This window comes from Haematobia irritans, chromosome 1 (assembly GCF_050003625.1).
Source record: "Haematobia irritans isolate KBUSLIRL chromosome 1, ASM5000362v1, whole genome shotgun sequence".
NCBI lineage: Eukaryota > Metazoa > Arthropoda > Insecta > Diptera > Muscidae > Haematobia > Haematobia irritans.
This window is the reverse complement of record NC_134397.1, coordinates 180,879,081-180,906,030: the sequence shown is the minus strand read 5'-3', so window position 1 is coordinate 180,906,030 and position 26,950 is coordinate 180,879,081. Positions and strand designations below refer to the sequence as shown.

The 26,950-nt window shown below is 29.6% G+C and overlaps 1 protein-coding gene across 3 annotated transcripts in view; it reads right to left on the bottom strand.

Annotated features, from left to right (window-relative positions):
- Nucleotides 1-3,833: 3,833 nt before the first annotated feature.
- Nucleotides 3,834-26,950, bottom strand: part of l(3)L1231 (zf-C3Hc3H domain-containing lethal (3) L1231) — a 62,319-nt gene continuing 39,202 nt past the window's right edge. The window contains exons 1-7 of one of the 3 annotated variants that reach the window (XM_075292232.1): nt 24,135-24,153; nt 23,961-24,063; nt 23,438-23,900; nt 14,017-15,785; nt 10,198-11,342; nt 10,039-10,140; nt 3,834-4,947 (exon numbers count right to left, since the gene is read on the bottom strand). In XM_075292232.1, the coding sequence (XP_075148347.1) occupies nt 4,664-4,947; nt 10,039-10,140; nt 10,198-11,342; nt 14,017-15,785; nt 23,438-23,626 (3,489 nt within the window). In that variant the 5' untranslated portion in view covers nt 23,627-23,900; nt 23,961-24,063; nt 24,135-24,153 and the 3' untranslated portion in view covers nt 3,834-4,663. Of the gene's footprint in view, nt 4,948-10,038; nt 10,141-10,197; nt 11,343-14,016; nt 15,786-23,437; nt 23,901-23,960; nt 24,081-24,134; nt 24,154-26,950 lie in introns of those variants that run through there. The other 2 variants (XM_075292231.1, XM_075292233.1) reach the window with 2 other exon arrangements.

Here is a 26,950-nt window from a genome sequence, read left to right as displayed (position 1 = left end):
AGATTTCCAATTTCAGGTAAATTGAATAAAAACTGCGGTTTCTATAAGCCCAAGGAGTAAAATCCGAAGATCGGTCTATATGGGGGCTATACCAAAACATGGACCGATACTCACCATTTTTGGCACACCTCTTTATGGTCATAAAATACCTCTAGATTTCAAATTTCAGGCAAATTGTATAAAAACTACGATTTCTATAAGCACAAGACCCCAAATCGGGAGGTCGGTTTATATGGGGACTATATCAAAACCTGGCCCGATATAGCCCATCTTCGAACTTGACCTGCCTGCAGACAAAAGACGTGCTAAATTTCAGCACGATTGCTTCATTAGTGAATACTGTAGCGTGATTACAACAGACAGACAGACGGACATCGTTATATCGTCTTAGAATTTCTCCCTGATCAATAATATATATACTTTATATAGTCGGAAATCGATATTTCGATGTGTTTGTAACACATGACAAACTTATTATACCCCCGTCACCATTCTATGGTGGTGGGTATAAAAATATTGTATGCATACCTATGCATAAATAAAATTTTCTACACATGAGATTATATGAATATTTTTTTTTAAAGTTGAACCCCCCCCGAATTAAAATCCTGGCTACGGCCTTGGACATACCCCATCCTTGTCGCAGAGTTCCTTGATCTGGCTACCAGCTGAACTACACAAGCATAGAACAAAATGGATGAAACTACATTAAAAACTGTTACAACAACAACAACAACAACAACTAGAGCTGACCGAAGCATCGGATTGGGCATTCGGCCAAAAATCGATAATCGGCCACGATTATCGGCCGATTAAGCGAAGCCGAAGCTTTTTGAATAATTTGTCATATTGAATTGTCCCAGTGTTGAATTTGTCTCTGTCAAAACACCCAATACAAATAAAACATAAGAAAAATTATAAAAAAGTATTTTTTGTCATTATAATATTAAACTATTGAATTTTGAATACTAACAAGTATATACGGCCGTAAGTTCGGCCAGGCCGAAGCTTATGTACCCTCCATCATGGATTGCGTAGAAACTTCTTCTAAACACTGCCATCCAGAATAGAATTACTTAAGTTGCGGTAAAGCTTGCCGATGGCAAGGTATCTTAAAACCTCCTAACACCATCTTCTAAATTGTATGTAAGTCCATACGTGCTATATATTAAATCAAAAAAGATCGATCCAATACGTATATAATTCAGTTTGACAAAGTATACATAAAATTTTGACAAAATTTTCTACAGAAATAAAATTTTAACAAAATTTCTATAGAAATAAAATTTTCACAAAATTTTCTATAGAAATAAAAATTTTGACAAAATTTTCTATAGAAAGAAAATTTTGACAAAAATTTCTACAGAAATAAAATTTTAACAAAATTTTTTATAGAATAAACTTTTGACAAAATTTTCTATAGAAATAAAATCTTGGTAGATTATTTTTGGCTCGAGTGGCCACCATGATTATGAACCGAATAAAATTTGAACAAAACTTTCTATAGAAATAAAATTTTGACAAAATTTTCTATAGAAATAAAATTTTGGTAGATTATTTTTGGCTCTAGTGGCAACCATGATTATGAACCGATATGGACCAATTTTTGTGTGATTGGACCAATTTTGGTATGGTTGTTAGCGACCATATACTAACACCACGTTCCTAATTTGAACCGGATCGGATGAATTTTGCTCCTCCAAGAGGCTCCGGAGGTCAAATCTGGAGAACGTTTTATATGGGGGCTATATATAATTATGGACCGATATGGACCAATTCTTGCACGGTTGTTAAAGATCATATACTAACACCATGTTCCAAATTACAACCGGATTGGATGAAATTTGCTTCTCTTGGAGACTTCGCAAGCCAAATCTGAGGATCGGTTTATATGGGGGCTATATATAATTATGAACCGATGTGGACCAATTTTTGCATGGTTGTTAGAGACCTTATACCAATATCATGTACCAAATTTCAGGCGGATCGGATGAAATTTGCTTCTCTTTGAGGCTCCGCAACCCAAATCTGGTGATCGGTTTATATGGACGCTATATGTAATTATGAACCGATGTGGACCAATTTTTGAACGGTTATTAGAGACCATATACCAATACCATGTACCAAATTTCAGCCGGATCGAATGCAATTTGCTTCTCTTTGAGGCTTCGCAAGCCAAATCTGGGGATCTGTTTATATGGGGGCTATATATAATTATGGACCGATGTGGACCAATTTTTGCACGATTGTTAGAGACCATATACCAACACCATGTACCAAATTTCAGCCGGATCGGATGAAATACGCTTCTCTTAGAGGCTCCACAAGCCAAATCTGGGGATCGGTTTATATGGGGGCTATATATAATTATGGACCGATGTGGACCAATTTTTGCATGGTTGTTAGAGACCATATACCAACACCATGTACCAAATTTCAGCCGGATCGGATGAAATATGCTTCTGTTAGAGGCTCCACAAGCCAAATCTGAGGGTCCCTTTATATGGGGGCTATACATAAAAGTGGACCAATATGGCCCATTTTCAATACCATCCGACCTACATCGATAACAACTACTTGTGCCAAGTTTCAAGTCGATAGCTTGTTTCGTTCGGAAGTTAGCGTGATTTCAACAGACGGACGGACGGACGGACATACTTAGATCGACTCAGAATTTCACCACGACCCAGAATATATATACTTTATGGGGTCTTAGAGCAATATTTCGATGTGTTACAAACGGAATGACAAAGTTAATATACCCCCATCCTATGATGGAGGGTATAAAAAGTATATTAGTTCTAAAAGAATATTATAAGACATTGACTGAATTACCTTTTATTGTTTTTTTTTATGCCTTAGTTGAAAAAAAGTGCTAATATTGGACTAAAACACATCAAATTTCTTTAATTACAAATTTGAGGAAAATAACCGGCGTCGGCTGATTATTGCCTTTTTTGCCGAACATCGGCTACGGCTTCGGCCAAAAAACCCGCTTCGGTCGAGCTCTAGTGACAACCGTGATTACATGGTCATGTATTTTCCCGCTGCGCAGCTGATTTTTTTTAACAATTCTTCCTGTCAACAGAACTCTGTAATCTTCACATACAACAAAGCAAGCAGCTGAAATTATTTATTTTTTTTTTTGTTCATTTTCCGTTTTTATTTTCCCACTTTGAACAGAACCACAGTTCTAACTTTCTTCCATTTTTTTTTGCTTAAACCCCTTAGAAAAAAATAAATAAAAAGAAATCGAATATATATTTTTTTCCTAAAAAATAAAGTATATATATTTTTTGTTTTTTTTCTTTTGTAATTAAATTTAAATTTAATTAGATTTAATCCAATTAATACAATAAGCGGTGTCACACAAAATTATAATCTAAACATATTTATTTAATTTTTTTTTGTAATTTTTACGAAAAATTATATAATATAAATCCCTTGTAAATAGTGTGGTTGGTAAGTAGTAGTATGTGTGGTACTATTTGATCTGTAATGCTAAAACTAAAAATATGAAATAATGTCAAATAATACAATACAAAAAAAAAATTAAAATTAAAAATATATATATGTATGTATTTATGTTAAACATGAGGAGTTTGAAATGAAAAATATTTGAAAAAACATATATTTTTTTAATTTATTGGAAACACAAAGCTATATTTTACTAAAGGAAAATCTATAATAAAATAAGTATACTTTAGTTCAAACCCCCACACGGATAATAGATATAAAAAAACACAAACGAATATATAATTTCACATTTTTAAAAACTGCTTTCTCGCTTGTATACTCATTCATCGTTATAATCTATATAGGTTTCCTCTTGGTTTTGTTTTTGTTTATGGAATTTTAAATATTTGATGTATTGTGGTTTAGTCTGTTTAAATAGCCTTGTTTGTGTAATTATATTTATCATTAGATTCTGCTGATTTAAAAAACAAAACCGTTTTAAAAACTTTTAAGAATATCATTATAAAAAAGAGACAAATTTGAAAATACAAAAATAAATTTTATTATGAGCAAAGCCTTATTTTGTTTGTTCCAATGTAATAAAAAAAACAACAACAAAGGCCTTTAGTTTATTTGTATGGATTTCTTTTAATAAAATAATTAAATTTCATATATTTTTTCTTGTTTTTGTTTATTATTCTTTTAAAATTTAAAAGCAATCAATTTCTTTAAGACATTTAAATTTAAAATTTCATTTTTTTTAATTTTATTTTATCGAAATTATTTATATATATATTTAGCTCTTCACATACGATAGTCTTATAAATAATAACTACAATTAGAATAATTACAAATAATAATAATTAAAAAAAAAAACATTTTTTTTTTAAATAAGCGTTTTGAACAGAAAAATATTTTTTTGCTTAACCTTTTGAAACAAAAAAAAGCGAATACACAAACTTTTCACAATTAGGTAGTTTTTTTTTTGCTTTTGTGTGAATTTACATCAAAATTAGAAAATTTCCAGACATCTGTATATTAAAGAGGGATAGCGAAGGGAGGGAAATACATTTACATTTGAATATAATTTGAAAATGAATTTTGAAAATTACATTAAAATCAAAACTTCATCCTAACGCTATTATCAACAACAAGCGTATCCTTGTTATTATTTTCTGTTTTCTTCTTCTTCTTCTTTTCCATTGGTTTATGTTTGCACCAAACCTCTTGTATCATTTGATGTTGCAGTTACTCCTGCACTATTAACTGAGGCCATTGCTGATCCATTAAACAACGATATCGAATTGTCTATAATTCCATTGGGGCCTGCAGTTCCCGTTGCATTACACATATCATTGTTGTCCATTAGCATGTCATCACTAAAGTCCAAAAAATCTCCCAATTCGGAACCAATCGTTTGTTGCAATGTTTTCAAGTGTTTATCGGCAAGTTCTATAGCTCGTTCAATTTCATCACTCTCATCTTGATGAACTGAAAAATATAAAAAAATGGAAGTGAAAAACAAATTAATAATCAAGAGAAATTTTAAATGGTTTTCATTATTATGAAGTATTCGGATTTTGGAACCTAGCAACGTTTTTGACAAAGACAATATCCTGACTTGACTGTGTCTTGATCACGCCGATTATTTGCTGTAAAAAACACTATCCAACGGTATAGTACAATTTTTTAAAACCAGGAAAATCCGACTATAAAACCAGTATATAGGGTCGCTAGCAAGGTTGCCACAGTTGGTAGAATTCTACCAAAAATGGTAGATTTTTTATAGTTTGGTAGATTTGTGGAATTCTTGATGTTTTTGTAGATTTTGCAAAATATTCCTCTCCAACTAAGAGATATTTCACAAATTTTTGCCAAAATTTTTATAGAAATAAAATTTTGTGACAATTATCTATAGAAATAAAACTTTGAGAAAAATGTCTATAGAAATAAAATTTTGACAAAATTTTCTATAGAAATAAAATGTTGACAAAATTTTCTATAAAATAAAAATTTGAGAAAATTTTCTTTAAAATTAAATTTTGACAAAATTTTTATATAGGAATAAAATTTTGACAAAATTTTCTATAGAAATAAAATTTTGACAAAATTTTTTTAGTAGTCCGTTGTAATTTATATAAATTGGCCGCTATGTGGTTTCAAATCACAGGATGAAAATAAAATAAGTAAAAGTTTGACACAATTTTCTATAGAAAAAATTTATGACAAAACTTTCTATAGAAATAAAATTTTGACAAAATTTTTTATAGAAATAAAATTTTGAAAAAATTTTCTATAGAAATAAATTTTCGACAAAATTTTCTATAGAAATAAAATTTTGACAAAATTTTCTATAAAAATAAAATTTTGACAAAATTTTCTAGAGAAATAAATTTTTGACAAAATTTTCTTTAAAATTACATTTTGACAAAATTTTCTTTAAAATTACATTTTGGCAAAATTTTCTATAAAATAAAATTTTAACCAAATTTTTTATAGAAATAAAATTTTGACCAAACTTTCTATAGAAATTAAATTTTGACAAAATTTCCTACAAAAATAAATTTTTGACAAAACTTTCTATAGAAATAAAATTTTAATAAAATTGTCTATAGAAATAAAATTTTGACAAAATTTTCTATAGAAATAAAATTTTGACAAATTTTCTATGGAAATAAAATTTTGACAAAATTTTCTATAGAAATAAAAATGTTGACAAAATTTTCTATAGAAATAAAATTTTGACAAAATTTTCTATAGAAATAAAGTTTTGACAAAATTTCCTACAGAAATAAAATTTTGACAAAATTTCCTACAAAAATAAAATTTTGACAAAATTTTCTATAGAAATAAAATTTTGACAACATTTTCTATAGAAATAAAATTTTGACAAAATTTAATATAGAAATAAAATTTTGACAAAATTTTCTATAGAAATAAAAATTTTGACAAATAATTTCTATAGAAATAAAGTTTTGATAAAATTTTCTTGTAGATATAAAATCTTGAAAAAATTGTCCATAGAAATAAAATTTTAAAGAAAATTTTCTATAGAAATAAAATTTTGACAAAATTTTCTATAGAAATATAATTTTGACAAAATTTTCTATAAAATAAAATTTTGACAAAATTTTCTTTAAAATTAAATTTTGACAAAATTTTCTTTAAAATTAAATTTTGAAAAAATTTTCTATAGAAATAAAATTTTGACAAAATTTTCTATAGAAATAAAAATTTTGACAAAAAAATTCTATAGAAATAAAGTTTTGATAAAATTTTCTTGCAGAAATAAAATCTTGAAAAAATTTTCTATAGAAATAAAATTTTCAGAACATTTTCTATAGAAATAAAATTTTGAAAATTTTTTTTTGTTAATTAAATTTTGACAAAATTTTCTATAGAATTAAATTTTGACAAAAATTTTTATAGAAATAAAATTTTCCATAGAAATAAAATTTCGACAAAAATGTCTATAGAGTTTTGACAACATTTTCTATGGAAATAAAATTTTGACAAAATGTTCTATAAAATAAAATATTGACAAAAATTTCTATAAAATAAAATTTTGATTTGGTAGATTGTTTGGTATTTTTTTTTAGGTAGAATTTCTCCAAATTAGATTATTATTGGCTTGTGTGGCAACTGTGGTTGCAAGTCGAATCTCTTGAAAAAAAAACCGTCGTCATAGCGGTTTTCTTAATATTATATAGAATTTGGGGGAACTTTGGAAGAAAAATATACCACCTCCGGAAGATCGGTTCAAATCGTACGCTTCCCGAATTTAAATTTAAAGATTTTACATATGGAGACTACATTAGATTCTGGGTATATAATAACTATTTTTGTTTGGGTTTTAGAGGAATCGTAAATATCTCGTCTAAGCGTGCAAGAAAATCCGATAAAATAACGCCATTCGGCGATTTAACATCTAAATTCAGTGATATTTACCCCATTACTCGAATGAACAATCTAAGCAAAATCGGCAGAATCTATAAGCGCAAGAAGTCAAAATTGTAGTGCCTAGATTACCAAGAAGAATAGTCGGCGGATTGATCTGTAAGGGGGCTATACCAAAACATGGATCAATATAAACCAAATTCAACATCGATCTTTTGTGGTGTAGAAGCCAGAGAAGTAAAATCAGAAGATCAGTTTATATGGGGGGGCGAAAATATGGATCGATACACAAGATATTTGGTTGTTGTTATAGCCCCTGGGAATTGGTATATGAAACAAATAAGGAAAATAAAAAGACAAAAAAGTTCCAGTTGTAGGAAGTGAGCTTTCTCTACTGGATTAGTCCAGGGTAAGTTGGTGTCAGAACTGTAGGTTTTGCAGGAAACGCGAAGAGATGACTCGTGATGTGAGGCAAATGCCTTCAATTTGAATTGCCAGAATGGAGAGGCAACTGTTCAAGAAACCAGATCTTAGCTGAAATAGCTCCGAGCTGTTCTCTCTAGGCAGCCGTTTGTCGTTATCGCAAGCAGTTTGTGGTCTTCCACCCAGCATAACGCTGCATTAGTAGGAAGCTATTGCTTTCTGAACCGCTGCTGTGTGTGCCGCCCTCAATGCTATGCTTATTCCCTCATCGCTGACATCGCCTGTCAAGTGTTCAATCGATTGTATTTCTCTCCTAAAATTGAACCAGATGGGCTTGGCAAAAAGGAAAAACTATCAAACGTCACTACAAAAGCTTGGGATTCTTGCACGAATGGATAGCAAGCTCCAGGTTCACAAGGTTGCATTCGATTAGGTGCTGAAAGTTTCAGTATACTGCTGAGAAATCCCGAAGTGTAGGGAGGTAGTTATGAATATTATGTAACTGTGGAGCATCTGATGGTGGAAGAAGAGCTCCTTGAGGAAGAGCACGAAAGTATATCGCCTTAAGGTACCCCATCTTTATTCATCCTGGGCGAATATGCCCTTCCTCTGTATTCGATATAGTTAAGCAACCATCTCTTAAAATTATTACAGAGGCAAGTTTCCATATTATCTCCTAAGAAGGTGCTGTGGTTCACTGTATTAAACGCTTAAGACAAGTCCAATGCTACGAGAATTGAACGTTTTATGCAGCCTCTTACTATTCACTCCCTCCTGGAAGAAGAGCTCCTTGAGGAAGAGCACGAAAGTATATTGCCTTAAGGTACCCCATCTTTATTCATCCTGGGCGAATATGCCCTTCCTCTGTATTCGATATAGTTAAGCAACCATCTCTTAAAATTATTACAGAGACAAGTTTCCATATTATCTCCTAAGAAGGTGGTGTGGTTCACTGTATTAAACGCTTAGGACAAGTCCAATGCTACGAGAATTGAACGTTTTATGCAGCCTCTAACTATCCAATCTCTCTGCAATGTTGGCTGTTAATTCACACAACGCAGTGGTCATACTCCTGCCCGAGCAAAATCCATGCTGACGCTCTGTCAACATTAGATTTAAAATAGCTTCCAGAATCTTCGTGTCGGGCGAAAGAAGGGCAAATGGTCGATACGAGTCTCCAATATGTGCATGTTTCCCTGGTTGTACAACTGAAACAAACTTCCATATTTCTTTAATTTCGACTGTGCTGAAGTAAACATTGAAGGTAAGCACCAGGAACCTAACGACATGTGCTTCAACATCCTTCTAGCCAACCATCAAGACCAATTGCTGTGACCTTTATCCCTTGGAGCACACACTCCTGGCTGATGACCATAGGAGGCTGTCCTGTCTGAGTGCACGGAAGAATCGCCTTCTGCTTGCTCGGTCTACTGCTGGGTGTGCTCGACGAATTGTCTTCAGAAAGCATTCGCTAAATGGATATCGACCTTCGAAGTTTTCCCCCAAACGAAATTCAAGTATGTATGACATGGTTGTTGTAACAGTTTATTGTGATTTCATCCATTTTTATGTAATGCGCTTTGGTATTTCAGGTTATGTCCAGATCAAGGAACTAAATTCCTAAAAAAGATGGAATGTGTCCAGAGGGATCTGGTGGTGCGTCGGGTAGGTTTAGCTGGGCAAGAGAAAAGATGACGCGTGTCATGTGGCCCTTGGTTTCAGATTGGACACGCGCTGATATCAATCACTGATAGATAAGAATTGAGGCGGCTGCACTTGCCTGATCTTAATAGGGCCAAAAATACCCTAGTCTGCCGTGGAAGGTCTCATTCCTCCGACGCCATGGGCGGTGGTCGAACTCCGAGAACAGGATTAACCTTGTACCTTCTCACCACTTCAGTTACAGTATCCTAATGAATCCTGTTCAGACATGTCCGAACAGGGTTCAACCCCAGTTTCGACTGAGTATAAAAAACAAGATTTTTCAGCGGTGGATTATCCCCTTGTGCTGGTGACATTCTGAGTGTATCAATGCTTCTCTAAGTGGTTCCAACGTCGTTCGAACTCGGCTATAAGAGTCCGAATGAGCATTGAATCGAACAGCACTCATTGATAAGACAGAAGTTTATCACGGTGGCATCACAATGGTCTTCCAATACACCCAACTCAAAACTAACTTTGGATTGGTAATAAATAAAAGGCTCATTGCACAGAGTTCGTATCCCAAAACCGCAATGAAGTAACTTCGTTCTTTCTATTTACCTGTTGCAAATAACTCCTTAAAAGCATCTTCGGGCAAAGAATTCAAAACATTGGCCAAATCATGTTCTTCCAACAAATGTGTATCACCCAAAGGCATATCATCTAAAAAAAATCATGATAAACATCAAAGGAATTCAAAATAAAATTCATTTAACTTACCTCCATCGGGACCGCCTAACATTAATTCGGGATCACTTAGGCCTCCCAAACCTGTATCCACTGAGCTAGCGGAACTATTCTCACATATGCTAAGCATATCCTGAGTGAGAAAATCATCTGCCGTTGGAAGAGATGTTGTAGAACCCATTCCAGACGATGTAAAGTTCGAATTGGAATTTGCATCTGTAGATTCAACTGTGGGCTTGATGGATGTGGACGATGATGCTGATAACGTAGAGGATGTTTTTTGAGGTGCAAATGTTAAATTGGAAATGAAATCTTTAAATTCTGTTGTGGGAGAAATGTTGGAGGAGGAATGTTTATTTATTTGATCGTTATAATCATGACCAAAACTGAACAGATGTTGCGGCAAGGAATTATTAGCCATAAATCCTGTACTAAGAGGAGCCAAAGCCGGGGGTGGCAATGTAGTTTGGCCTCCAGCATTAATCGCTGATGCGTTCGTTGACGTTGAGTTATTGGTTATGGTGGCATAGAATTGTGGTTGTTGGTTTTGCTGTTGCGAGGTACTGGGCGACGACGCTAACGAATGTTGCGAATTGCTAGCTATTGATTCTAATGAGGTGGTACTTCCATTACGCTTCAGTCCTGTCGATGATAATGACAAACTTTGTAAATGAGTTGCAGTTGATGACATTGCCTTGGGCGTATTAGATGATGTTTGTTCCAACAACAACAACTTCTTAGGTCTTTTCAATGGTCTTCCTACTGGATTTCCAGTTCCAGACTTTCGTTTTCGAGACAATTGTTGTTGTTGATTACTTGCTATTGCCATTCCTCGTTTATATGTGGAGGGAGGTATTCTTTGTTTTTTAGCTCCGCCTTCTACTTTGAATATCGAGGATGCAGCACTTGCTACATTCAATATTTTACGAGGTTTCTGATCATACACCAAACGATTGTACGCATCCCGCTTTCTGGCATGTTCCAGACACAATGGTAAATCATGTGTTATATCAAATACTGGTACTCTGCATTGGGTATTATCGGCAAATTTTGCAGTGCATGGAAGGAAAATTTCTTTGCCAGCACTTAAGATGATATGTTTCGGGCAATGTGAAGCCATTTCCATTGAGATGCCATCACAGCCATTGAAACAACAACGTTTAACATTAGCTGGTAGACTGAAAAAAGTAAAGAATGGAAAGAGAAGAACAATTAAACAGAGCGATCGAAAATCTAATCCCTTAGAAAAAAATTCTGCTTCTTGACAAAATTTTCTATAGAAATAAAATTTCGACAAAATTTTCTATAGAAATAAAATTTTGACAAGATTTTCTATTGAAATAAAATTTTGGCAAATTTTTCTACAGAAATAAAATTTTGACAAAATTTTCTATAGAAATAAAATTTTGATAAAATTTTCTATAGAAATAAAATTTTGATAAAATTTTCTATAGAAATAAAATGTCGACAAAATTTTCTATAGAAATAAAATTTTGACAAAATTTTCTATAGAAATAAAATTTTGACAAAATTTTCGATAGAAATAAAATTTTGACAAAATTTTCTATAGAAATAAAATTTTGACAAAATTTTCTATAGAAATAAATTTTCGACAAAATTTTCTATAGAAATAAATTTTCGACAAAATTTTCTATAGAAATAAAATTTTGACAAAATTTTCTATAGAAATAAAATTTTGACAAAATTTTCTATAGAAATAAAATTTTGACAAAATTTTCTATAGAAATAAATTTTCGACAAAATTTTCTATAGAAATAAAATTTTGACAAAATTTTCTATAAAAATAAAATTTTGACAAAATTTTCTATAGAAATAAAATTTTGACAAAATTTTCTATAGAAATACAATTTTGACCACATTTTCTATAGAAATAAAATTTTGACAAAATATTCTATAGAAACAAAATTTTGACAATATTTTCTATAGAAATAAAATTTTGACAAAATTTTCTATAGAAATAAAATTTTCACAAAATTTTCTATAGAAATAAAAGTTTGGCAAAATTTTCTATAGAAATAAAATTTTGACAAAATTTTCTATAGAAATAAAATTTTGACAAAAATTTATTATAGAAATAAAATTTTGACAAAATTGTCTATAGAAATAAAATTTTGACAAAATGTTCTATAGAAATAAAATTTTGACAAAATTTTCTATAGAAATAAATTTTCGACAAAATTTTCTATAGAAATAAAATTTTTATGTTTTTTGTTGATATTGTTGACCTTTTATTTTAATTTTTATGATTTTTATCTCATAATCTCGGCTGTAGGTCTATAAATTAAACTCGAAATTGTTGGTTTCTAGTTTTTTATTTTCCGATATTTCGGTTGACTTCGTCAGACCGTTTTCAAGGATTTTATCCGATGTCTTGTTACTTCGCTGTCTGGTTTTCTACTGACAAAATTTTCTATAAAAATAAAATTTCGACAAAATTTTCTATAGAAATAAAATTTTGACAAAATTTTCTATAGAAATAAAATTTTGACAAAATTTTCTATAGAAATAAAATTTTGACAAAATTTTCTATAGAAATAAAATTTTGACAAAATTTTCTATAGAAGTAACATTTTGACAAAATTTTCTATAAAAATAAAATTTTGTCAACATTTTCTATAGAAATAAAATTTTGTCAACATTTTCTATAGAAATATTGTTTTCGGAAAATTTTCTATAGAAATAAAATTTTGATAAAATTTTCTATAGAAATAAAATTTTGACAAAATTTTCTATAGAAATAAAATTTTGACAAAATTTTATATAGAAATAAATTGTTGACAAAATTTTATATAGAAATAAAATTGTGACAAAATTTCCTATAGAAATAAAAATTTTGACAAAATTTTCTTTAGAAATAAAATTTTGACAAAATTTTCTATAGAAATAAAATTTTGTCAACATTTTCTATAGAAATATTTTTTTCGGAAAATTTTCTATAGAAATAAAATTTTGATAAAATTTTCTATAGAAATAAAATTTTGACAAAAGTTTCTATAGAAATAAAATTTTGACAAAATTTTATATAGAAATAAATTGTTGACAAAATTTTATATAGAAATTGTGACAAAATTTCCTATAGAAATACAATTTTGACAAAATTTTCTATAGAAATAAAATTTTGACAAAAATTTCTTATAGAAAAAAATTTTGACAAAATTGTCTATAGAAATAAAATTTTGACAAAATGTTCTATAGAAATAAAATTTTGACAAAATTTTCTATAGAAATAAATTTTCGACAAAATTTTCTATAGAAATAAAATTTTGACAAAATTTTCTATAAAAATAAAATTTCGACAAAATTTTCTATAGAAATAAAATTTTGACAAAATTTTCTATAGAAATAAAATTTTGACAAAATTTTCTATAGAAATAAAATTTTGACAAAATTTTCTATAGAAATAAAATTTTGACAAAATTTTCTATAGAAGTAACATTTTGACAAAATTTTCTATAAAAATAAAATTTTGTCAACATTTTCTATAGAAATAAATTGTTGACAAAATTTTATATAGAAATAAAATTGTGACAAAATTTCCTATAGAAATAAAAATTTTGACAAAATTTTCTTTAGAAATAAAATTTTGACAAACTTTTCTATAGAAATACAATTTTGAGAAAATTTTGTATAGAAATAAATTTTGTCAAAATTTTCTATAGAAATAAAATTTTGGCAAAATTTTCTTTGGGAAAAAATTTGACAAAATTTTCTGTAGAAATAAAATTTTGAGAAAATTTTATTTCTATAGAATATGCTCTCGGAGATTAGAGTTTCCCGATTTAGAAATTATTATACCCCTGCAGTTTTATGATCTGAAAATATCGAACTTACCCTTTTTCATTTTGTTTGTAGTATTTCCTCAGTAAACGATCCACACAAATCAAACGCCTGCGTGCCGCATGGAACGGCAATTTTTGTAGAGATCTTGTAGAAAGCAATTGCATTGCTTGTCGACTCAATTGTTGTTTATACGATGCAATTCGTTCTTCACGCATAGCAGTACGATTCAATACCTTATCGGCAGAAGCCAGAGGTTTACGCCATTCATACGAATTAAACCAATAATTCTGTAGACAATATGGCAGGGTAATGGGTGAGGCTAAATATGACAAATCCACCGATGATTCCTCATCTTCATGATGATGTGATAGTCTAACAACAGCCACAGCGCCCTTAGAGGTACTAGCGCAAGTATTAACCAAAGAATCATTCGATGACCTATTCGAATTATATTTGCGACAGCTAGTGGCTAGCGATTTTCCACACGAGTTTTTGATCTTAACCTGGACCGTATCATCTTTTATTGCCCTAAATCCTTTAGACGGTGAGACAAATTCTGAATTTTCACTTTCATTAGTTGGATCTCCAACACGTGTTTGGCCATTTGCTAAACATGGTTTTGCCAAACTTGGCCGTTGTTGTTGTTGTTTAAAGGAAGACGTATTGATTTGCTGACCGTTATGAAGATTTGTTTTCAAGGCGGGTATGGTTTTGGCTGTAACTCTCCTAATAACATTTGATTTGGTTTGTGGTAACAAGTCTGCCCGAGATAATGATATTGTCTTGTTCGCTGGTATGGTAGCTATGATTTTTCCATTCGTTGGTTTTGGGCTCTTGATTTCCTGGTGTTGCTGCTGCTGCTGCTGTGGCACTAGAGCCATGCGAAATATAACATTCACAGGAATTTCATTTAGTTCTTCACCATCGGAATGTTTACAAGAAGACTTTGTTGCATTGTCATCATTATCCAGAATTGTTGGGTCAATACAGTTTTTCACCAGTTCTCTTGCCTTCAGATCATCATAAAAGTGTGAAGGCACTGGAGGCGCCATAGGTTGTACAGACTTTTTTGGTTTCTTTAAACATTCCACCTTCTGCAAATGTTGAGCCAATGTGGTATTATGAAATTTCGATGGAGGCAAACATGAAGTTAAGGATACAGGTGTCATCGATGATGATGAAGGAGGAGCTGGAGAAGGTGGGCTATGTACAACAATGGGAGCTACTTTAGCCATTGCCGTTGGTGTGGTGCCAGACATGGAAGACAGTGTTGTGCTGCCTAGATTTTGTCCAGCAGCAAGTCCATTTCCACCATATGTCATCGATGGTGGTGGTAATGTTGAAGCGGGTGGTGACTGATTGACCGTAGTTTGTGGCGGTGTTTCTATCAATAATGGTGTTTGCCATAATGATGGTGTTGGTGGTGTATAAAGCGGTGGCGGTGATATTGATTTGAGTTCTCCTTCTATACTCGAACAAGAGGAAGATATCACATGCTGCTGTTGCTGTTGCAATTGTGGCCTTACTACACAAACATTGGTTACTTTCTTATTTTGTATTGCTGCCGCCGATGCTGCCAGAGATTGTGTCGTTACATGCTTGAGTGTGGGAGCTACACATGATGGTGATGATGATGATGTGGCTGACGATGATGCCGTTTCTAAAGACGCCTGCGTCTTTATAGTTGCTAACTTGCCATTGGTTTGTTGTGTTGATGTTATTTTCTGTTGCTGCTGCGGCTGTATGACATTGGTATTTGTAAAGCCAATAGCTGAAGTATTCGATCCACCGATTATTTCATTTAACCGGGGGCGAGCCTTCTAAAATGAAACAAATAATAAAAAAAGATTTAATAACTGATTCATATTTTTGAGGCCATAAGACTTGATCTGCTTTTTGGTATTCAATTCTTGACTATAGTAAAGTGTGATATGGAATTCCAGAGATGTCATCTGGAATTACTTATGCTACATTTCCATTAATCCTGTACATTGAACTTTGTGTAAACTTTTTTTTTTTTTTGGATTGAGATCCTTACCTCAATTGATTATAAATTATGACTCACACAATAATCATAACAGGCTCGACGATTACAAGATGCAAATTCATTATCCTAAAATTTGAAAAAAAGAATACAAAAGATATTGTGAAAATGTGTGTGTGTAAGACGCACGAAAAATTCGAGCTATGCCTTTTAGCAACGAAACAAAAATCTACATAGAAAATTCGAAATTTTCAATTGTCGAAATTTCCTGGGGGTTTTGGGGGAAAAACAAAAACTCAAAAATTTTTTGCAACTTTGGGTGTCACCATGGAGCAATACCAACAATTTGCACACAGAGGTTCAAACAAATTTATAATCGAGAAAGCTCAGTAAAAATTACGATATTTGTGAATATCTGCCTTGAAAAACTTTACTATAAATGGTATCTCACATGATTAGGTCAAGCTAGATTTCTTGTAATGTAAATCTTTTTACACCCAAAGAAGTTTGTCGGTAATAGACAACAGCAGAAAAATATACTAAAACAGCAGAAAGTCACTATTTTGGGGAAATAGCAAACATTGTGTGTTATTTTTTTAAATCGATTACCCTTGAACATGGTATAGTTTGGCTGAAACAAACAAATTAAACATTATTTTGCATTTTAGGAGCTTTTAAGGACGTTTTAAGAAAGGAATATGCAAAATTGTTGTCCACTACACCACAAAGTACAAAAATATATTACCAAACACCGTTTTTAGTAGACGATTTTGTATGAATGTAGAGGCGAACATATTTTGAAAGCTGCTGCTCAATGGTATGATAGGTTCACATTTTTACAAGTTAACATCAGCCCGTTGTACATGCCCAACAACAAGTGTGTATCCATCTATTTCAAGGATTCGAAAAATACGATGAAGAGGGCAAGAAATGGATAGAATAACATATTTTTATGAATGAGAAAAATTGACGATTTGTAGAAAAATTTTGTTCCTATAGAAAATTTATCAAATTTTTACTTCTGTAGAAAATTTTGTCAACATTTCATTTTTATAGAAAATTTTGTCAACATTTTATTTCTATAGAAAATTTTGTCAAAACTTTATTTCTGTAGAAAATTTTATCAAAATTTTATTCATATAGAAAATTTTGTCAAAATTTTATTTCTATAGAAATTTTATCAAAATTTTATTTCTATAGAAAATTTTATCAAAATTTTATTTCTATAGAAAATTTTGTCAAAATTTTACTTCTAAAGAAAATTTTGTCAAAATTTTATTAAATAAATAATTTAAATAAATAAATAAATAAATTTTATTTCTGTAGAAAATTTGTCAAAATTTTATTTTTATAGAACATTTTGTCAACATTTTATTTCTATAGAAAATTTGGTCAAATTTTATTCCCATAGATAATTTTGTCAAAATTTTATTTCTATAGAAAATTTGTCAAAATGTTATTTTTATTGAAAAATTGTCAAAATTTTATTTCTATAGAAAATTTTGTCAAAATTTTATTTCTATAGAAAATTTTGTCAAAGTTTTATTTCTAGAGAAAATTTTGTCAAAATTTTATTTCTATAGAAAATTTTGTCAACATTTTATTTCTATAGAAAATATTGTCAAAATTTTATTTCTATAGAAAATTTTGTCAAAATTTTATTTCTATAGAAAATTTTGTCAAAATTTTATTTCTATAGAAAATTTTGTCAAAATTTTATTTCTATAGAAAATTTTGTCAAAATTTTATTTCTATAGACAATTTTGTCAAAATTTTATTTCTATAGACAATTTTATCAAAATTTTATTTCTATAGAAAATATTGTCAAAACTTTATTTCTATAGAAAATATTGTCAAAATTTTATTTCTATAGAAAATTTTGTCAAAATTTTATTTCTATAGACAATTTTGTCAAAATTTTATTTCTATAGAAAATTTTTAAAAAATTTTATTTCTATAGAAAATATTTTCAAAACTTTATTTCTATAGAAAATATTGTCAAAATTTTATTTCTATAGAAAATTTTGTCAAAATTTCATTACTAGAGAAAATTTTGTCAAAATTTTATTTCTATAGACAATTTTGTCAAAATTTTATTTCTATAGACAATTTTGTCGAAATTTTATTTCTGTAGAAAATTTTGTCAAAATTTTATTACTAGAGAAAATTTTGTCAAAATTTAATTTCTATAGAAAATTGTGTCAAAATTATATTTCTATAAAAAATTTTGTCGAAATTTTAGTTCTGTAGAAAATTTTGTCAAAATTGTATTTCTGTAAAAAAATTTCATCAAAATTGTATTTCTATAGAAAATTTTGTCAAAATTGTATTTCTATAGAAAATTTTGTCAACATTTTATTTCTATAGAAAATATTGTCAAAATTTTATTTCTATAGAAAATTTTGTCAAAATGTAATTTCTACAGAAAATTTTGTCAAAATTTAATTTCTATAGAAAATTTTGTCAAAACGTTCTTTCTTTAGAAAATTTTGTCAAAATTTTATTTCTATAGAAAATTTTGTCAAGATTTTATTTCTATAGAAAATTTGTCAAAATTTTATTTCTATAGAAATTTGTCAAAATTTTATTTCTATAGAAAATTGTGCCAAAATTTTATTTCTATAGAAAATTTGTCCAAATTTTATTTCTATTGAACATTTTGTCAAAATTTTACTGCTGTAGAAAATTTTGTCAAAGTTTTACTTCTACAGAAAATTTTGTCCAAATTTTATTGCTGTAGAAAATGTTATCAAAATTTTATTTCTACAGAAAATTTTGTCAAAATTGTATTCCCTTGAATTTTGTTTATATAAAACATTTTGTCAAAACGTTCTTTCTTTAGAAAATTTTGTCATAATTTTATTTCTATAGAATTTTTTATTCCCATAAATTTTGTCAAAATTTTATTTATGTAGAAAATTTTGTCAAAACTTTGTTTCTATAGAAAATTTGTCAAAATTTAATTTCTATAGAAAATTTGGTCAAAAGTGTATTCCCATAGATAATTTTGTCAAAATTATATTCCTAGACAATTGGTAGAATTCTACCATTTTTGGTAGAAATTTGGCAAGTGTAGTTTCCATATGCCATCGAATATTTAAATTCGGATACATCGGCTTATATAAGCCGATGAAGAGATATAACAAATGAAATTTCCATAGGAGAGTCTTTGTGCAAACAAAAAGCTGCTAAGTCTAATATAGTTCCATATATTCAAATCAAACTTCTTGACCGTCTAAAGAGGTGCAGCAATTAACTAGAAGATGTATTGTGAAATTGGTTTGTATATCTCGTCAAAATAAGAAGCTTTAAAATCTGTTACAGCCCCTGTATTAACCGATCCCCAGATTTATCTTTTTAAGTCATCTATCCGATGCCCTTGAATCATGTACATAACAGAAAATAGTTTAAACAAAAATTATAAATATGTCTATATCCACAGTTTGAAATATTTTTTTAATCGGATTTTCTAGGTTAAAAAAAAGAATATTATCCAAAGCCGGTGGACGGTAATGCATCTATTTATTATTATTATTTTATTTATTCATTCACACAGCACAAGATATACAAAGATCTTTTAAATTACAGTATGTGATTAATGTTAAAATACCTAGGTGTATTTATCAATATTTGGAATCAAATTGACAATTGTCACAAAACCCGAAAGGAGGAAAGGAGAAAACACCAATTCTACCTTTTAACCGAAAATGAGATTTTCATCAACACCGACAATCACAGTGTAAGAAGATAAACCGTCCCACCGGTTTCAATTACTCTATGTAGCACTCTATGTATGATCGCCTAATTGGGTTTTGATTTTCAAATCGAGTAATCGACTTTTATTAAAATAGTCAATATTCGGCATAGTATGAAAAAGGGGAATGTTAATATTTCTATGTTAACTCAGAGGGTTGGTGCTACTTTTTAATTATGAGAGTATGAGTGTGCAAAATAATTCCATTTAAATGCAATTCAAAAAATTTTGATTTTTCAAAATTTTGATGTTTTCAGAATTCGAAGTCGAAAGGTCTAAATGTCAAAATGTCCAAAATTGAAAAAAAAAACAGTCGAAAAATAGACTTTACCAAGTCTTTATCTAATATAGTTTTAGAATACAAAATTCGGAAATCGACTTTTCGAACAATCCACTTTTTATCAAAAAAAAAAAAAAACCTAAAGTCAAAGTCTATCGATCCAAAATCGAATAAAACTTTTAATAAAAAAACTCAAAATTCCATATTGGTTGAAAAGGGGAATGCTATCATTTTTTTAAACTACATCTAGACCTCGTTTTGCGTTGTTTCGAAGTTGCGTCGCTGCTGAATTAGTACGAGTACTAATTTTCACTTTGCGTAGTTAGATTTTCGAAGTTGCTTTGTTATCTGTCTCCAATATTTGCATGGTTTGCCATAGAAACTCATAATTCACTTTGCGTCGTGTTTTTTTTTTTTTTGATACGTATCTGCGACGCAAAGCGACAGGTGTATTTTAAACATATGTTCAGACAGGCGGTGAAAATGAGTGTGTAAAATTATATTGTTTAAACGCAGCCCAATAAATTTAAAAAGTCGATTTTAAACACATTCGAAAGGACGAATTGTGTTTATACCCACCACCATAGGATTCATTCCGTTTGTAACACATCGAAATATTGCTCTAAGACCCCATAAAGTATATATATTCTGGGTCGTGGTGAAATTCAGAGTCGATCTAAGCATGTCCGTCCGTCTGTTGAAATCACGCTAACTTCCGAACAAAACAAGCTATCGACTTGAAACTTGGCACAAGTAGTTCTTATTGATGTAGGTCGGATGGTATTGCAAATGGGCCATATCGGACCACTTTTAAGAATAGCCCCCATATAAACCGACGCTCAGATTTGGCTAGCGGAGTCTCTAAGAGAAGCAAAATTCATTCGATCTTGTTGAAATTTGGTACATGGTGTTAGTATATAGTCTCCCACAACCATACCGGTCTTAATTATATATATACCCCATTTAAACCGATGCCCAGATTTGACCTCCGGAGATATTGGCCGCTTACAACCATGCCAAAATTGGTCCATATCGGTCTATAGTTATATATAGCCGATCCCCAAAAATAATCTACCAAAATTTTATTTCTATAGAAAATGTTGGCAACATTTTAATTCTATAGAAAAGTTTGTCAAAATTTTATTACTATAGAAAATTTTGTCAAAATTTTATTTCTATAGAAAATGTTGTCAAAATTTTATTTCAATAGAAAATGTTGTCAAAATTTTATTACTATACAAAATTTTGTCAAGATTTTATTTCTATAGAAAATTTTGTCAAAATTTTATTACTATACAAAATTTTGTCAAGATTTTATTTCTATAGAACATTTTGACAAAATTTTATTTCTATAGAAAATTTTGTCAAAATTTTATTTCTATAGAAAATTTTGTCAAAATTTTATTTCTATAGAAAATTTTGTCAAAATTTTATTTTATTGCAATAGAAAATTTTGTCAAAATTTTATTTCTATAGAAAATTTTGTCAAATTTTATTGCAATAGAAAAATTTGTCAACATTTTATTTCTATAGAAAATTTTGTAAATTTTTTTTTCTATAGAAAATTTTGTCAAAATTTTACTTCTATAAAAAAATTGGTGAAAATTTTATTACTATACAAAATTTTGTCAAGATTTTATTTCTATAGAAAATGTTGTCAAAATTTTATTTCTATAGAAAATTTTGTCAAATTTTATTGCAATAGAAAATTTTGTCAAAATTTTATTTCTATCCAAAAATTAAAAAAAAAAATTAAAAAAATTATATCTCGAAAACCAATCGACAGAAAATTTTTTAAAAAACATTTTCGTGTTCAGTAGGTCATAATCAATAAGAAAAAATATGCTAGAAACAATTCACAAAATGGTTGTTGGCTAGTGTAATTAGCCCCCATATAAACCGATCCTCAGATTTGGCTTGCGGAGTCTCTAAGAGAAGCAAATTTCATTCGATCCGGCTGAAATTTGGTACATGGTGTTAGTATATGGTCTTTAACAAACATGCAAAAATTGGTCCACATCGGTCCATAATCATATATAGCCCCCATATAAACCGATCCCCAGATTTGGCTTGCGGAGCCTCTAAGAGAAGCAAATTTCATCCGATCCGGCTGAAATTTGGTACATGGTGTAAGTATATGGTCTCTAACAACTATGCAAAAATTGGTCCACATAGGTCCATAATCATATACATCCGATCCGGCTGAAATTTGTTAAGTATATGGTCTCTAACAACTATGCAAAAATTGGTCCATAATTATATATAGTCCCCATATAAACCGATCCCGATTTGGCTTGCAGAGACGCTAAGAGAAGCAAATTTCATCCGATCCGGCTGAAATTTGGTACATGGTGTTATTATATGGTCTCTAACAATCAGGCAAAAATTGGTCCATACCGGTCTTAATTATATATATACCCCATTTAAACCGATGCCCAGATTTGACCTCCGGAGATATTGGAGGAGCAAAAATCATCCGACCCGGTTGAAATTTGTACATTGCGCTAGTATATGGCCGCTTACAACCATGCCAAAATTGGTCCATATCGGTCTATAGTTATATATAGCCGATCCCCAAAAATAATCTACCAAAATTTTATTTCTATAGAAAATGTTGTCAAAATTTTATTTCAATAGAAAATGTTGTCAAAATTTTATTACTATACAAAATTTTGTCAAGATTTTATTTCTATAGAAAATTTTGTCAAAATTTTATTACTATACAAAATTTTGTCAAGATTTTATTTCTATAGAACATTTTGACAAAATTTTATTTCTATAGAAAATTTTGTCAAAATTTTATTTCTATAGAAAATTTTGTCAAAATTTTATTTCTATAGAAAATTTTGTCAAAATTTTATTTTATTGCAATAGAAAATTTTGTCAAAATTTTATTTCTATAGAAAATTTTGTCAAATTTTATTGCAATAGAAAAATTTGTCAACATTTTATTTCTATAGAAAATTTTGTAAATTTTTTTTTCTATAGAAAATTTTGTCAAAATTTTACTTCTATAAAAAAATTGGTGAAAATTTTATTACTATACAAAATTTTGTCAAGATTTTATTTCTATAGAAAATGTTGTCAAAATTTTATTTCTATAGAAAATTTTGTCAAATTTTATTGCAATAGAAAATTTTGTCAAAATTTTATTTCTATAGAAAATTTTGTCAAACTGAATTATTTTTATTATGCAATCCATGGTGGAGGGTACATAAGCTTCGGCCTGGCCGAACTTACGGCCGTATATACTTGTTTTTTTATGTAAAAAAATCTGTCAAAAAGGCTAAAGGTTGGCTTTTGGATTCTCACTACAATCCCTAATTGGACTGTGCCTTAGGAACTCATACTCCATCCGAATTTTTTGCAATATATATAGGGCGAAAGTCAACATTCAAAGTCTGATGCATTGCACAGAGTGATTCCATCATTTCAATTTCACTCAAAATTTTACCTGTGCATTGAATAAAATGGGTGGTGTTGTTGGCACTGTTTCTGTGAACACATACGGATCGTCGGTTGCAACAATTCTTTTTATACTATTGGGTGAACTGCGATTATTGTTGCTAACGTTGATGGCGGCGGCGGTGGTGGTCGAGTTGTTGTTCACTGCTATGAATCTTGATGCTTGCTGACATGACATTCCCGTATACGACAAATGGAAATAATAAATATATGTATGTTTAGGGTTTTTGTTGTTGTTGTTATTGTTTATAACACCTTCTTCTTCTTCTTCTCTTCAATTCAGTTCTGCTTAGTCAGTCAACCAACCAGTTGCGGTTGGTATTCTCAAGTCTTTGTGGTATGGATGGATGGATTTGGTTGCTTTTAATGTTGTCGTTGTCGTTGTTCTTTAATGCCGCTTTGCCAAATTACCTTTCTCAGTTCACGCAACAGAAATTCCAAATATACACCACCTACAACAATAGCATCATCACATCAAAGTAAATCCCATTAAAAGAAATCTTTATACTTACAAATAATTGTGTTTTAAATCTTAAGTTATTTCCGTAATGAATATTTAAATTTGTGTTTCCCTCTCTCTCTCTCTCTCTTTGTAGTTCTCACTGACGATAATTTCTAGTATTTCATATAATCTGTAATAGAACAAAGAAAATACTAAATTACTTGAAATAATTGAGAATATTTACAGTTTCATATGAGACAAGTAAAATACAATGAATAGTCAGTCAGTCAGTAAGCGTTCAACAAAGACAAAATAATATTAAACTATCTTTCTGCTTTTTAGTTTGGACAAATGAATAAATTGACGATTGTAATTGTAAACGGTTGCCACCAGTAGTGCCAACTTTTGATAAATGCCCTGGTAACTAAGATAAAAACAAGTATAAGTTCGGCCGGGCCGAATCTTAAATACCCACCACCATGCATCAAATATAATAGTTTCCTATGAAAATTTCAGGGGGTTTGATGACAGATATTTTCCCAAGCAGATCAGTTCAACCAGTACGCTTCCCACAGATAAATGTAAAGATTTTACCTATTAAGACTAGATCAGATTCTGAATTTATAAGAACCATTTTTTGTTTGAGTTTTAGAGGAATCATAAACATTTCTTGTAAGTGTGCAAGAAAATTATGAAATAACGCCTTGATTTGAAATCTAAAATTTGTAGATTTTCATCCCAATTATTTAAAAGATTACGAGAAGTAAAATCTGGAAATTTTGCATTCAGTGTCAAGTAATTTTCATGATCAGTCTTCTATACCCTCAATAAGTGAAATTGGTCTATATGGAGGCCTTACCAAATGGACCGATAAAACTAAATCATATACACTTTGTTATGGGTCTAAAATGCCAGTATATTTTCAATTTGTGGCAAATCGGATAAAAACTACAATTTCTAGAAACCCTAGGAGTTAAATCGTTAGTTCGGTGTAATGGGGGCTATACCAAAACATGGAAGGATACACACAGTATTCAGCACATTTAATTGGAGTTCTAGAATCTAGAGCCCAAATCGGAGGGCCGGTTTATAAGGGGCCTATATTAAAAACTGTACCGATACTCAATATATTCGGCACACCCCTTTATGGTCCTAGAATACTTCTAGATTCCAAATTTCAGGCAAATTGGGTAAAAACAACGGATTCTAGAAGCCCAAGAAGTAAAATCGGGAGACCGGTCAATATGGGGGCTATATCAATACATGGTCCGATAATCACCATTTTCGGCACATCTCTTTATTTTCCTAGAATACCTCTAGATTTCCGATTTGAGGCAAATTGGGTAAAAATGACGGATTCTAGAAGCCCAAGAAGTAAAATCGGGAGACCGGTCAATATGGGGGCTATATCGAAACATGGTCCGATAATCATAATTTTCAGGCACATCTTTTTATTTTCCTAGAATACCTCTAGATTTCCGATTTGAGGCAAATTGGGTAAACATTACGGATTCTAGAAGCCCAAGAAGTAAAATCGGGAGACCGGTCAATATGGGGGCTATATCAAAACATGGACAGGTACTCACCATTTTCGACACACGTCTTTATGGTCCTAGAATCTAGAGGTATTCTAGATTTGGAAATTTTATTTCGATAGAAAATTTTGTCGAAATTTTATTTCTATAGAAAATTTTGTCCAAATTTTATTTTTATCGAAAATTTTGTCAAAATTTTATTTTTATAAAAAAAAAATTGTCAAAATTTTATTTTTATAAAAAAAATTGTCAAAATTTTATTTCTATAGAAAATTTTATTTTTATAGAAAATTTTGTCAAAATTGTATTTTAATCGAAAATTTTATTTTTATCGAAAATTTTGTCAAAATTTTATTTTTATAAAAAAAATTTGTCAAAATTTTATTTTTATAAAAAAAAAATTGGCAAAATTTTATTTTTATAGAAAATTTTTATCGAAAATTTTGTTTCTATACAAAATTTTGTCAAAATTTTATTTCTATAGAAAATTTTTATCGAAAATTTTGTCAAAATTTTATTTTTATCGAAAATTTTATTTTTATAGAAAATTTTGTCAAAATTTTATTTTTATCGAAAATTTTGTCAAAATTTTATTTCTATAGAAAATTTTGTCAAAATTTGATTTTATAGAAAATTTTGTCAAAATTTTATTTCTATAGACATTTTTGTGAAAACTTTATTTCTATAGAAAATGTTGTCAAAATTTTATTTCTATAAAATTAGGGGTGCTCTTGACAATAATCTTCCAATGGAATTTTTGTTGAATTTAGTGAAAAGTACTTTTTCGCTCAAAAAAATACCTTTATTGTACTTTCTTAAAAATTGTATTTTTCATCCCTGCACTCTACAGGAATACCAAATGAATGACGAGACGACTTAAAAGCGATAGACCACAAAAAGCGACGGCGAGAGCGAGGGTGACTTGAGGAATAAGGGTGATGATAGAATTTGTCCACAATTTTCGGGTAATATTTCAGAATATTGGCTGAAACTATATTAATATCAATTTTATTTTTATAGAAAATTTTGTCAAAATTTTATTTCTATAGAAAATTTTGTCAAAATTTGATTTTTATAAAAAAATTTGTCAAAATTTTATTTTTATAAAAAAAAAATGTCAAAATTTTATTTTTATAGAAAATTTTGTCGAAATTTTATTTCTGTAGAAAATTTTGTCAAAATTTTATTTTTATCGAAAATTGTGTCAAAATTTTATTTTTATCGAAAATTTTATTTTTATAGAAAATGTTGTCAAAATTTTATTTTTATAGAAAATTTTGTCAAAATTTTATTTCTATAGACATTTTTGTGAAAACTTTATTTCTATAGAAAATGTTGTCAAAATTTTAATTCTATAAAATTAGGGGTGCTCTTGACAATAATCTTCCAATGGAATTTTTGTTGAATTTAGTGAAAAGTACTTTTTCGCTCAAAAAAATACCTTTATTGTACTTTCTTAAAAATTGTATTTTTCATCCCTGCACTCTACAGGAATACCAAATGAATGACGAGACGACTTAAAAGC